General features: G+C 32.7%; 1 protein-coding gene across 2 annotated transcripts in view; it reads left to right on the forward strand.

Annotated features, from left to right (window-relative positions):
• The window catches only part of spab (space blanket), a 52,674-nt gene extending 38,159 nt beyond the window's left edge, over nt 1-14,515 (forward strand). For both annotated transcript variants that reach the window (XM_076404551.1, XM_076404552.1), the window contains exon 6: nt 14,228-14,515. In XM_076404551.1, the coding sequence (XP_076260666.1) occupies nt 14,228-14,365 (138 nt within the window). In that variant the 3' untranslated portion in view covers nt 14,366-14,515. The remainder of the gene's footprint in view (nt 1-14,227) is intronic.
• The last annotated feature ends 931 nt before the right edge of the window (nt 14,516-15,446 follow it).

The raw sequence follows: 15,446 nt of genomic DNA on the forward strand, positions 1-15,446 counted from the left end.
GCGTGTGGAAGAAAAGCAATATAATAGTCAATACTAACCAGGTAATTTGTACGTGTGTCAAAACATGAGGCAAAAATGCAAACAGCAGCTCATTGGTTGAGAAGTAGACCCACTCATCAGATACAATCAAAGAATGCCGTCTTGTTGACATATAGGTTATATACCATTCTCCGTCAAAAACACATCAAACACAAGTGGTTAATTTATCGAAAAATGTTCACGCCTTAACCCCAAAAGGCGGACGTGCAAACCTGATACATGCGGACGGAATATAATTCAGTAATGTAGTTTTCCTTAAAAAGAAGGTCCTTTCCAGGTCAGCAATGCATTATTTTATTCTGGAAATATTTTAATGGTGAATTTTTTGATAGAAGGATTTCTCAGTCTCAAAAATATTAAATGAAGTTGATATTGAGATATATATCCCACATCAATTGACCGATGATGGGTTAGTTATATATTTCCTTCGATCGTTATCCAGAATATCGATGTACTTATTTCATTGTTTTCTTTCTTAATTAGTTATTTCTTAATTAATTAATTTCTTCTTTAATTTAGCATATTTTGTAGGCAACTGTATCCACGAAGTGGTAAGGTTGATACAAATCAACATATATTGAGATCCTTTAGAGCCAACAACGAATTGATTTGGTATCAAATAATAGTCTAAATAGTTCAAATTTTTCAAGATGACATGAAGTACGGTAACCACGCTAGGAATATTGAATAGGTTGGGTTATTATGGAATCAGCTTGTAAAGATGGTGACCCTGATAAATTTGTATTTGTTAGGACCATTTATTTCTATAATAATTTAAAGTCATCCAATTGTAAAAGTATTTGTAAACAGAATTTATTATATACTTGCATTTTTGGTAATTGTTTCAGTTTGAAAATGTCTTTACAGAGGAATATTATTACAATATATATTAATCAAAATATTTCCATCATTTTCTACAATTTTTGTCATCATCTTTCCGACAGAATGGTAATACGTTGTCGAAAGAAGGATGTTGCTTTGGCTTCACAACTCTTGCAACGTATAGTCGACTTTTGACCTCTTACTTATTACTCGCTTTTACTGGTGTTTTCGCAACAATTTATGGTTATATTAGTTCAGTTCATCATTTATTATCATCATTAGTTTCATTTGATTTTAACAACACTAGTAAATTCAAGACTTTGTGGTGTCTGATATTCCGCTTTCATCCGATATCAATGTGGATAGCTTTCCTGGACTGATCCATGGCTTCTTTGGCTTAGAATTGTCGCAATAGAATAACTATATGACACAGAAAGCACTTCTTTTTGGCCCGGCAAGCAATGAAACCGTAATGTTGAAACGGCTGGAAATATCATTTTCAGTTAATTTGTGTGGTGGCCACTCCCTCCTATTGTATCTATCCCATGGCATGTAAAAGTCTTAGAATGCTTGATTCATCAACTTCTCTTCTCTCTCGCTACTTCTAAATCGTTGAAACTAAAACTTACAATAAGGATATGAGGTAGCAGCAGCATCACTAGTAAATACTGAGTAACTTAACAACTTTCAATGGAAAACTATAATTGTAGGTATAAGAAAATCAAAACCATAGTATCTATTTAACTATAAATATTAATACAAAAAATATTATTAAATAAAAACGAAAAGTTATTTAACAGTTATTTACATTTATACTTTATATTTTGAAGAATATATATCTCTACTCAAAATACATGCAAGCGCCAAATATTTTGAACAAATTTAATACGAATTACAAAAACTTGTGCTATTATTTTTATTTTCAATGATTGTAATTTGAACCTCGTATATAAATGTATACTTGAAATTGCTTAAAAAAATGTCACCCATCTTAAGTTCAAAAATACATTAGAAACCGCAATAAATCAAATATATAACATAACAATATGCAGTAGACATTGACATTTATAATAGCCTCATTTCTTCCCACATTTAGCCTACTAGATATTACATTCACTTCTAAATTGGAACAATTTCAGCGCTATACTATCTCTCGTGGTCATATCAATAATATTTAGACCAACAACCCGATGAATCCTGTGATTCTATATGCAATCTTATGAAGTATTATCAAAAATAAACCATAAAAATAATGTAACGCTAGAAATAAAAATATGCTACAAATTTTAATTAATTTAGGTTTGGGTAAAACAATTTACCTGATAACCATTAATATAGCAAAAAAGTATTTGAATTTCCACCAGTCTAAGCGGAAAGAAGTGTATTTCAGAAGTTAGTTATTTTTTCTTTTAGTTGTGAGCTTAATTATTTTGAGCTACTCTGAGAGTTTTAATTCAATAGTTGAAGTTATTTTCAAACCATGAAGTTTTCTCATTTTCAAAACTCCCGCTTCCATATTTTCAGCATCATTTCCCCAATAAAATCCTCCGCCATCATCAGGGAGCGAAACTAACACGTACAAAAACCTCGTTTAAAAAAGTTGCGTGGAATATTCCGCCTCTTTTGATTAAATAAAATCAAGTGGAAATAAACGAAAGACCTCAGCGGGAAGTTCTTCATCTTTGTGAAGATTTTTCCATTTTTCGTCACGCTGAGACTCTCAAGAGCACTAGAATTTTAAATTAAGGGTGAAAATATATGGTAGCATAAAATGTTATGAACTTGAAGAATATGTTTTTTGAGTATAGAAATCTTGTAATAACTAAGCCGTTTAAAAATATGGTAATAGTTCGGAAGAACATATTATTCTCAATAGTTATAATAGTACATGATTACGTTTTCATGTTTAGTTTATTCTGTATTATTTATTATTCGATAATAATATTAATAAACATGTTAGTTATTTTGCACATTTTAAAATTTGAAATATTTCATATGCTTGTCCTAATTTGCTGAAAAATTTCCAGGAGAACATATAAATATATTTCATTATATTTTAAAAATCGGATTAAACACAATTTTATACTCTTAAGTCTGGTCCTTTTGTTTTTCAATACAGTCATTATTCAATACACCTAAACTACTTAACTTTTTAATATCTTCAAATTCTTCAACATATTACAATATTCTAATATATCTTCAAACATTTTCAATAGATTTCTTTGTCAACTGTATCAAAATATCAATCGCTGGCAAACACTACCCACAAATCATCAGCACTAGTCTTAAAATTTAAATTAAATTACACTTAAAATTAAATAGAAAATATAAAATTTTTCCTAAATGATATTTTGTTAAACTAACGAAAATAACGAAGCTAAATTATCCTTTACGCTTATCCTTTTCCATAATAGGAATTATAACCCCACTTTCATTAAACAATATCAATACAATTAAAAATATAAATATAATCAAGTATATAAGTATAAGCATTTTCAATAAGTTTTGTCGTTTTTTTTTGGCACAAAATATAAAATTAATTCCTTGTAATATTCATAAATATCTCGTCGTTTATTGATTTTATTATCTCAATGAGGATCAGAAGCACTGTCAAAATACATTTGTTCGACTAACATAAGCTCTTTGCTAGATGATAATCATTTTCTGTGTACATTTTTATAAGATGTATGAACAAGTAGAAGAAAGCTAAATCCACTAAAAAGGGAAAATTAGTTATTGTTTTCATTGTTTATTAATAATATTGCGATTTTTTTTAACTAATTTATTTTTTGCATGAACCAATTATTTTTCTGGGTAATTTTTATATTCAGCTCCGTCAGTATTCTCCAGCAATTCCTAAAGTCTTATATGAATTATTGAGCAAATCATTTAAAGAATTCTATTCCACGTGGATTTCCAAGAATACACATTGTTCAATCTATTGCAAAAATACGTTGTCGTGGCTATTGTGTGGGATGTAAAAAAATGTATAGTGTTTCAATTAAAAGTTATTTTTTATTGTAAAACTGGTTAAAAAGCAACATTTTTTATTTGGTCAATTCTTCATAAACATTTTTTTTTCGATTTTTTTTGTTTTTGTTTTTGTTTGATTTCGACCACCATATCTGACGGAATAAGCAGATATTATAGAACTAGTATATTTTTTACATTAATGAGAATAGTTGCTTCAATTAAATTATTAACCTTCTCCATTATTTATGGTAGTATGATTATTGTATATCATCCTGCCTGCTCCAATTCCGGTTTGACTAATGACCAATTAGTAATCTGATGGTAAAGCCAATTGTAGCAATTTCACTTTTCCACCAGCACAACACAAACCAGGAAATTTGCCGCTGTATTTCCACAACCTATAAGATGGACAAAAGACTGTTATTTCTCCAATTGGTATTACTCGTTCGTCATCCCGTCCCTCGTTGTTGTATTTGACTTATAGAAATTCCTCCCATTCTAAATATATCCTTCAACTCTTACTGATCATTTTCAGTCATTGTTTAACGCAAATCAACTATTCGACGATCATCAGTGCGATTTGCACGTAAAGTGAATTAGACGCAGCAAATCATCTTCTTCTCAGCATTGTAACAGACACTATAAATAATATGGGATTATTTTCACAGCCGATCAAATTTGTCAAACTGAAAAGCTTAAATTAAATACTCAAATCACGCAAAATTCACTTTAACCAAGTATTTGATTTTTATACATCTATCATTATCTGCATCATTGCTTTATAATAAAGACTATTAACGATTTTAAATATATTACATTTTATACCTCAGGAAATACATAAGAGCGTTTTATACATACATATAACGATACATACATGTTAAGTTCCAATGTCATGAGCGGCATCTATTAAAAGCAATCCGTAGCGATGTAGCGATTTCCATTAAAAAAAATTTGGCTTCTTTTAATTCACTCATTGTATTAAACCTAAAAAATCAAATTGTTCAAGTCGCTTTTGAATATTTGACAGTCTTGAAAAATCAATAATTTCCATATATAAAATTGATTCATTAATTTATAAAATGCCAACTAATATGATACGTCCTTTCATATATTCTGACTATTCTTTTAACCTATGCAAAGGACACACAAAACAGAAAATTCTTCTTTTTGACTGACAAGAAATGAAACTGTGATTTTGAAACGGTCCAATAAGTCCTGCTATAAGTTTTTAGTCCTCCCAGCCATTCTTTGTCTTTGACATCAAAATCATCACTTTGTCATAGTTGAAACTAAAAGCGAAAATTGGAATTGGCGCAGAAGCATAACCATATAAGTTTCTAAAAGAATTTAATGAACTTCGGTAGCAAATATTTTAAAACCAAATAATAAAATTAATCAAGGATGATAATGCCAAGTTAAGAGGTTTTATGGTAAATTGATATGACTCCGTGAATGGTAAAAATGTGGAAAATACGTTACCGTTACCTGGAGACGAGGCGAATCCAAGCGATGGTCGAGTACTGAACGAATGGAAATACCCTTCAACAACATCCCAGATAAACGTCTCGGGGTTGCCAGCTATTCATTATCGGGTTCTAGTTGGCGCTGCTGGCACCCCGCCCGTGTTCAACATCTGGGATTATATATTTGGGTATTTTGTAGACCGTTATTCCACTATGTAATATTCGACATGCCTCAAGGTCGCTACAAGGTACATAATCACCATACAGACAGATACTGAACGAATCAATTATGCTATCGTTAATATTATAACTGTTATTTTATGTAGTGAGATGTCAAACCCACCAATTTAAATAGTTAGGTTAGGTTGTTTAACAGTTGCTTAAATATAGACACGTATTTTCGCCATCATATATAACTGGCTAACTCTCAAATTTCAAATGGGTGTTAAATGGTTGCTATGTTTTCTGATATTGATTATCTCAACACATCTCACCAATATTTATGAACTTATCTTTTGGTACCTAATATTTCAAAGAGTTCAATTAGTATCCTATAATGAATGCTTGAATATAATCATTCACACGTGGCCACAAATAAGTAGTGTAGTTAACAGTATCAATACAAACAACCCGATGAGCCTGAGATGGATGTATCTAAAATACCAAAAGCGAGAGTAATATTTATATTGGAATCAAAATTGCTTAAAATCACATTTACACATACGCTCGCAATCGAACGTGGATTTAAATTAAACCGTTCACCAGATAAAATAAGTTTCCAGAGGATCCGACGCGAATGGAAAAACAACAAACAAACGTAACGCCGGGGAACTCTACCCTTAAATCCCGCTCGCCCCCTCCGAGTTCCCCGCGGTCCCCACAGTACCAACGAAAACAGAACGAAACACAAACAACGCAAAGTTTATCTTAACCGTAATAAAAATATTCATATTTCACGAGAATCCTGGCTGGTCGGGAAATAAAATCTAATGCCGTAGGGCGACGCCAGGGGGCGGAAAATGTATTTTCCGTCCGCACCGAACGCTAAAAGGCAGATTAGGTCCGCGCAATAGCGGGATAATGCGGCCGCGACTGGCTGATGATTGTATAAATATGAAATAGGAGTAAGGCGGCTGTAGATATGGCTAGGGTGGGGTTAGACGATGTAGATCGGGAATTTTATAGTGGCGCGACGTCAGCGCCGCAATGCAGATAGTTGCTACGGAATATAAGAGATGGCGCTCTCAGACAGCAGATGTAGGAATGTTCGTCGGGTCGGTCGGTCGGTCGAAACGTGTGGCTGCCGCTGCGGTTATCTATTAGAACACTCACTATTATTTTTGGAAGGAATTTGCACGGGAACTAAAAACACTGGTTGAATCAAAGTTGTTATTTTAACTTGCGATTGATACATGTGGTCGATGGGAGGATTGACAGGATCTTAGGTTAAGGTGAAGGAAGTACGGTAGCGCTGTGGAAATGGTACTGTTACAGGGGGACGGTGATAAGAAAAGAGAGCGAGACGTCGTCGTGATGGCCTTTTATACTCCAGAACTGCATGGTACCAATCCACCGGCGTTGCCAACCTTTGTAGTTGTTGATGGTGAATTGGTGGTGGCCTAAAGGGTCGTGGCGGTCGCCACATAACTCCCCTCCTAGTGGAACAGCCGTGGAACGTACCTATATGTGGTGCAAGTTCCGGAATGCACCCGCAATCACGCAAACAAACGCCCGGGGACTGCTGATGAGATGGGGATCCCAACCTGAGCGAGGAGTTTTACGGGATCAGCTGCCATCGGAGCTGTAGCAGGACGTCGTTCGTCTTGAGGCGTTTAGCTTTGTTTGAGGGTACCTGTAAATGTGTTACGTGTCCCGTTTCGTGATGTGAGGGTGCTCATGTGTTGCTGGTATACATGATGGGCTTCTGTGGTTTTCGTCCATCAGGCTAGTCTCGTGGGATGTCGTCGACCACGTGATGTTGATGAGTTCCGTTCCTCGTGCTATCCTTCCATGCACGTGTCAAGCACCTGTCGAGTGGCTTATGTTGAGTTGATTTACCTGTTAGGCACTTTGATCACGTCGGGGTCACCAATTGTAGGAATGTTCGTCGGGTCGGTCGGTCGGTCGAAACGTGTGGCTGCCGCTGCGGTTATCTATTAGAACACTCACTATTATTTTTGGAAGGAATTTGCACGGGAACTAAAAACACTGGTTGAATCAAAGTTGTTTATTTTAACTTGCGATTGATACATGTGGTCGATGGGAGGATTGACAGGATCTTAGGTTAAGGTGAAGGAAGTACGGTAGCGCTGTGGAAATGGTACTGTTACAGGGGGACGGTGATAAGAAAAGAGAGCGAGACGTCGTCGTGATGGCCTTTTATACTCCAGAACTGCATGGTACCAATCCACCGGCGTTGCCAACCTTTGTAGTTGTTGATGGTGAATTGGTGGTGGCCTAAAGGGTCGTGGCGGTCGCCACACAGATATTTTGTTTTATTTTCGACTCTAACAGTAAGTACTAAACCTGCGAGGCGACAGTAAGGCCAGGCGCAAAATAGAGACGACAGTAAAAAACCTCTCCATCCATGCCTATACAAGTTGGCTAGGACTGCACATGCGCACTTGTTCTAATCTAGCCTGACAGTTTTCACAACTCGCGTCCTTTTCTACCACACTTTTCGTACCATAGTCTCACTTGTGGTTAAATGTTTTTCTATGGTTAGATGTCATTTTTAGGTTCATTTTGTATATACACTTTGTTAAGGTAATATAATTATTTGGTAGGCAAGATTAGCGGCAAATAATATGAAAATAAGTGTGTAAGGTATGAATTATTAGTAAGATATTATCATTTTTATAGATTGTTGTGGAACATAAGATATATTTTTGTTAAATAATATAGAAACAGAACTTATTTGAAGATTATAGTAAAGGTAAGAATGAAATATGGTCATGTTTGTATACGTTTTCTGTCTATTTGTTATTATACTTATATTTCTCTGATTTTACAGATGTTTCAAAAGAAGAAAAAAGCTTAATGTTTAAACGAAGTGTCATGAATTTTCAGCATAGTTTAAATATAAAGTGTACTTAATAGAAAGTGGTTGGAATAAATTAATAACATCGAATTTGAAGCTTTGTGATTTATTATATCCTTCTGATTTTACAGATATTTCAAGGGGAAGAAAAAATCTAAATGCTTAAACGGTGTCATAAATTTTCAGCATTGTGTAAATATAACGTGTACTTAATAGAAAAGGGTTGGAATAAATTGATAATACAGTCTCTCCTCAGAGTAGATAAATAATGTCGAAATATTACATCATTTAACAAATTTTATTGCAATAAATAGAATAAAATAAATAAAGAAAATGTAATCTAGACAATACACATTTAAATAGATACATACAAACTATATAAATAAAATATTAAAACAAAGATTTGAATCAAAATAACTTATCTTACATTTTTGTTTCCCATAATTTTTTTTCCCATCCATATTAAATATCTAAAAACTACACACCATTTCGATTTGAGATTGTTTCTTGTCTTACAATTTAATCAGTGTCTCCTCTCCGAGCACTAGCTACATTATCTTCAAAAGAATTAGTGCCCATTATCTTGTCATACATATATACCAAATTCAAAATGCTTGCTTCTTTATCATATACTCTGGAGAGCTACAGACATTCCTATAGCAACTAATCTTACACAGTCTACAATACAAAGTTTTACAACTATTCTCGCAGATTTGATTGATATTTACATTGTATATTTTGTTGTAATATTTGACTTTAAATTTGCCTGAATTTTGTTGAACTGTAGGTATTAATAATTATACGTTTCTGATAGATACTAGCGTTTGATCTTTCAATGTTCAAAATCCTTTTCCAAATTATCAAATCTACCAGATCATCTAACGAATCTAATAGTTTTTCAACTGACATCCAAGCATTCCTTCTTACTATATTTGTTTTTAATATATTTTTCAAAGATTCTATTGCCATATTTGTATTTATTCGAAATATGTTTTAAAATATCTATAAAATCAGAAAGATATATGTATTATAACAAATAGACAGAAAACGTATAGAAACATAACCATGTTTCATTCTTACCTTTACTATAATCTTCTAATAAGTTCTATTTCCATATTATTTAACATAAAAATATATCCTTTGTTCCATAACAATCTACAAAATTAGTGTTATAAAATGATAATATTTTATTAATAATTCATACCTTATACATTTATTCTCGCATTTTCTGTCGCTAATTTTTCCTATGAAATAATTATATTACCTCAACAAAGTTTAAATACAAAATTTGCCTAAAAATTACATCTAACCACAAATAAGACTGTGGCACGGAAGGTGTGGTAGAAGAGGACGCAAGTTGTGAAAACTGTCAGGCTATATTAGAACAAGTGCGCATGTGCAGTCCTAGCCAATAGAAACTTGTGTAGGCATGGATCGAGAGGTTTTTTACTATCGTCTGCAAAATGGGACGCAGCTTGGTGAGGTGACGCAGTGAGGATCACGGCAAGTGTACGCATTATAAAACTGCCAGACGCCGAAACCGTGCAAATACGATTGCAATTCCTGCTTCGCAGTAAAGCTATACACAGTAGAAGGCTTGGTACAATGGCAATTGATATTGTACTAATAACGACTGAACTGGAATTTAAATCTGAAATGGTAATATTTATCTCCCAGGTGGCTGGTAAAAGATAAATGAAAAGTTGTATCCAAAAAAGAAACTTACGGAAAATGTATTTCAATTTACAAGAATTTAATTTAGAAAAATTTTAATTAAAGAATCCTTTCAATTAATCCTCATGAAGTCTGCATAACTTGTATCTGACAAAACATGCCGAATCCACACAGATTCGTCTAATTCGTCTTCCATTTTTAAACACTCACCGTGACTGTAGGCGAGAAACTGCGACAACCACACTGCTTCCCGCAGGATGACCTTAGCCAAAACTGTACCACGGCACGCTGTGAAGCAATATTGCTCGGTAGCTATCGTTCTTTAAACTCACAAAATCTCGCCGTGACTCACGCTGCGTCGCCCCACAAAGTGCTTTCCATTATGCGCCTGGTTTAATGGTGGATAAAGACCTGAGCATTCGGGTAGAGCTGATTCGGTGCATTTACAGAAAACACATTTTTCATCAAGGATCGCAAGCAGCTCGGACCGAATATTCAATCTGTACCCACCATATCAGCCGAAGGGTGTACGGACTGATCATACGCAGTCATACGCATACATCAGTAAACAAGTGTAATTTGTAGATTATTAATTAATTACTAGTAATCACCGTGTGACCGTTTTTCTTAAAATAGTTTTATAGGACTATTTTTTAAAAAATGATATGTTACTAAAACTTATCACAGTATTTTCAGTATAAGATAAGAAATGTATTTGATACAAAATATTAATTAAAATAATAAATGCCTGTATATAAAATTAAATGCAAACTATCTCAAGAACTACTCACTAAATTTTTTCAAATGTCCTTTAATTAAATCTAATTTCCATTAACTTAGTTATTAATAAGTAAAAATTACTACGCCACTGAACATAACAAAGTACCATAAGTAAGATTATTTTTAGCACTGTAACAACTTCAAAGCATCAAATATAATAGATGAAGTAACGCATGTTTGTATATTAACACAATGAATAAATGAATAGAACAATTTTGAAATTGATATTTGACTTTATCATGTGTAATAAAACAATGACGAATACAATGAATACAATTTATTTTCTACAATTTTCAAAAACTTAGGCCTAACATGTAAATAATTTTAACTCCTGCACATATTCATTACTTCATTTATGTATTCATATAATCCTTATCTTTTTTATTAGTATTTGTCACCTAAAATATATATTACAAAAACAATAAATACACCAGGCTGATTATAAAAAAGCTTTCTTTACTTAAAATTTTTAAGTAAATGAGATTGTTCTTATTGTGCTTATTTATTCGCTTTTCGATCTCGCCCTTGCAGATAGGTCATCTTTAGTTTATTTCTATAACTTGGGAACTAACAACTCAGAGACAAATGAGTAATTAGAATTCTATGAAACTATTTTATTATTACTATTTTATTACAGTATTAATATTCTATGGAATATTCATTTTAACTCTTGATGTACAAATTAACGTATTTATTACCCACAATATTCATTGAGTGCTTTGTTAAAAAATAGATTTACCAATGAAACATGAAATTTGTCAGGAGTTAATACCGTTAAAATTTACATAAAAATATTAACAACCTTTATAATTACTTCTAGTGCAATAATATACTATATATCCATAACTATATCAATTAATAACAGTACTTAAGCAAGAACAATTTTTCGTTTTCTTTGCCAGACATCAAATTAAATCAATATTGTGATTTAAAAAATCTAAATATCTTGTAAGCAAAGAATAGAGACGATTCTTGCTTTTCTCGAAATTTGTCAATTTATTTTGGGATAAAATTTTTACATATATCGGGTTTCTCTCACAGTTATCACGGTATCTTAATTTTAACGAACTCTATCCTTTTTTTTATTTTATGAACTTAAGAAAACCTTTATCCCCAGGGAGATTCCAATTTAGTACGTCATTGTCGGCGAACTAAAGCCTTAGCCCGCACGGCCACCCGCTGGGTTTGTTTATACATTTCGTATAATACAAATATAGTATAGTTACAATAATCTGTTAGGTTTTCCAGGTTTCCGGATTTTGGACATTTTTGGTTTTATTGGAATATATTTTATTTGCAGCGTATATTACACAAAAAAAATTAGATCTAAAAATTATTCTCGATATAAGTTTTAATCCCGCCAAATTTCACTAAGCCGATTAATATATATAGTTAATCCAAAGAAGCAGTGAACATACGTCATCTTAATTGATGCCGTCTAAACGTGCCGATGTTGCTGCATCAACTCAATGAGTCTTAATATAGTTTGTCTTTAACATATAACAAAATTCTAGTCTAATTAAAATAACGAAATAAAAATGTTACCAAAAATGTGTTTACTAAATTGGTATTTTAATATTATAGTAGATCTAATGCGTATATTATCGAATAATTTAAACTACAATTAATTATAAACCCTCAATATTTTATAGGTTAGAGTTGTTTTATTATATTTACATTTAACTAATTTCCATACTACCCATGAGATAGATTTCTATGCGCGTTTTTTATGTAGTGGTACCCCTTGGGGACCTAAACCGCCCAACTAACAATTGTATATCCAAGTAATGCATTTCATTTTCATTAGACAGCATATTTACTTTTTTAGGTTTATTTCTTGTTTCCTCCCATGGCGTGTTTCCTTGTGAAGTCATTTTGATATCACTATATTTGTTTGTTTCTTCTGTTAGTACCCGTATGCACCATTCTTAAATAAATCTATTATAATTATTATAAATAAATTACTCCCTAATACATTTTTCCATAACTACAAATCAGTTAATATTCACACCCCTCCTTATACTCTCTAAAGTAATGCTCATGTATAATTCTGAATAATTACACACACATCAATGCAGATAAAGCGTTCATACTCTAGAATACAACTTCGTGTGGGATATTGTCAGCATTGAATCTAAATAACACATTCACAAAGTTTAATTCAAGTGAACAACTAGGCTGTTAATTTCCACTATGTCTAATAGTTTTTCTTTTGTCAATTTCTTCTTCAATGTGTCTGATCGAGTTCATCCAAATCAAAGGTGTTATTAATATACCAACTCAAAAATTCTAACAAGAACAAGAATAATATATCTGCAATGAATTATTAATAAATTTTACGACTAATAATACCTAATCAATTGTTATTCCAGCGTTTACCTTCGTCCGTCAACTTTTTTTATCTTAATACTTTTTATTATCATCTTGCCATGAGTGACCCAATGTCTCATTCTGAAATATCCATGTCTCGTTTAAATACATACATTGAAATATTAAGTCTTCCATGATTTTATTATGTGCTTTTAAAAATTGTATTCTTTTAAAAGCAACGTCTGGAAGTTCCATTAGACCTCTTCGTAAGTTATCTTTACACCATATAAATACTATATTACATAACAGTGTACGAATAGATGTTCTACATGCCTCAAAGACTATATCTCATAGCTCTAAGCTATCTATGGATACTTGCCGGACAGTTTCCTCTGAAATAATTATATTAAATTATGTTAATATTGAAAAAACAAGTCATCATTTTTATACATATTATATATTTGATCTCTGATAGAATTAACATGAAGGTAATCTGATTCGTCGCCCGCTTCGTATGAGGGCAGTTTCTTTTCGGTGAATCCTAAATAATATTTTTAAATTTTTGAGATATTTTAATGGCTGCACCCATAGTAATATTCAGTGCAGCTGCAACCCGCTGAAAATTCGTTCAGTAATAACCGTTACAACATAATATTTAACAGTAAAAATGTTAATTCTCCATCGAATTTTATTGACAAGAGGGGCCTCCATTATCTGGTTCCTGAAAGAAGTAACTGATTAGAGGCACAATCTGTTCGGTATGTCTTCGGCATTTTCAATCAGAATAATAATAAGCACCGGTTTCAAATTTATTAAAACAAGTAAAGCGTTAAAACAATTTTGTCGGTTTATAACCTGTAGTTATTATAATTAATATTTTGAAGAGTTTTGCATAAATTTGGCAACCGAACAACTTTTGCAGGCTCATTTCTTTACATGTTCGAGCGTATCGGACAGCATGATATCTATTTTTAACTAGAACAAAATGTGAAGGAAAATATTGTCTCATTCTAAAACGAATTTACAAATTACGGCAGCCAGTACATTAAGCATCTTGATGACTTATGTTTACTTCTTCTTTGGATATATATAGATACTTTATTAACACTGATATTTTGTTTTACAGGTCTGCTCATACTTCAAGGATCCCCTGGTATGTATAGGCCCTGTGGCAACCGATCAAATCAAAGACGCCGTAGAGCACACCGCCGGCGAAAAAAGAATCACCGGTTTGGCCGCCTTCAAACGTCCAATGATGCACTAAGCCCTTACTTCACCCTCAACACCCCTCTTCTGCATTAAACGCTGCATCAATCCATTTTAGAACCGAACGTGCTCGGTTTGGTTCGATCCCTTTCCAAATTACCTTAAGCTCTTCCTCCTCCCTCTACCGCTATCACTCTTTCCCCATATCAAAACATCTATTTACATAAGTGTATAATGAACCATTTAATGGCTGAGGCAAAATTAGTCGTAAATCAAAAACTATTTTAACGTTATAAATTTAGAGGTTAGGATTGGAATACTTGGCCTAGGCGTCGATCTAGCGGAGACAAGTTGGCAACAATGCACTCGCAATTCGGTCGGTTACAATGGAAACTGTAAATAACAGGGCCGTAGAGTGAGAGCGAGATAATTCTATTATCGAAACGAAGCCTCCTGCGACCGCAAAAGGCGTATAGATGTAAAATTGACTTTGGTACAAAGTAACAGACTCATGTAACACAATGAAACCATGGCAGAACGCTACCAATGCGATAGAAACGGGATAGAAATAGACGTAGATATTAAAATGCCATATCTTCAACACTTTTAAGAAGCGTATTTTTCTAAAGCTAGAAAGGCGCTATTGCGATTAATATACAAACTATTATATTTAAAAAATGAGTATAAACTGAGACGTAACTAAACGAAACAAGGTTTCGGTACCTAATACATATCATATGATACATATCATTATTATAATTCTAATTGTAATTCAGATTATTAATGTTATATTATTGTAAGCAGTTATTTCAAATAAATGTATACAGCAAATGTGATTACCGTCGTATTTTTAGCCCATTCCTAATTTAAATTCCAATTCCCTTTGAAAATTTTAACTAATGGTTCATTTATTTTGTATTACTAAATCCTCTTCAAACTGAAACTCCAACGGTGTTGAGCAAAGTCATCAATTCCATACCTTTATACATCTCCAGCTTTTTTAACATCACATTCGTCATCATTAAGCTTTTGAGATAACTTCTGACAACTTGTTTTACTTATTACATGAAATATAATTAATTTTTGATAATAAAAGAAGCATTTACTGAAAACAATTGGTTCAGAACATATTAACCGAA

This window comes from Rhynchophorus ferrugineus, unplaced genomic scaffold (genome assembly GCF_030347505.1).
Source record: "Rhynchophorus ferrugineus isolate W39M unplaced genomic scaffold, kcgeb_rfMv2 rfM4, whole genome shotgun sequence".
NCBI lineage: Eukaryota > Metazoa > Arthropoda > Insecta > Coleoptera > Curculionidae > Rhynchophorus > Rhynchophorus ferrugineus.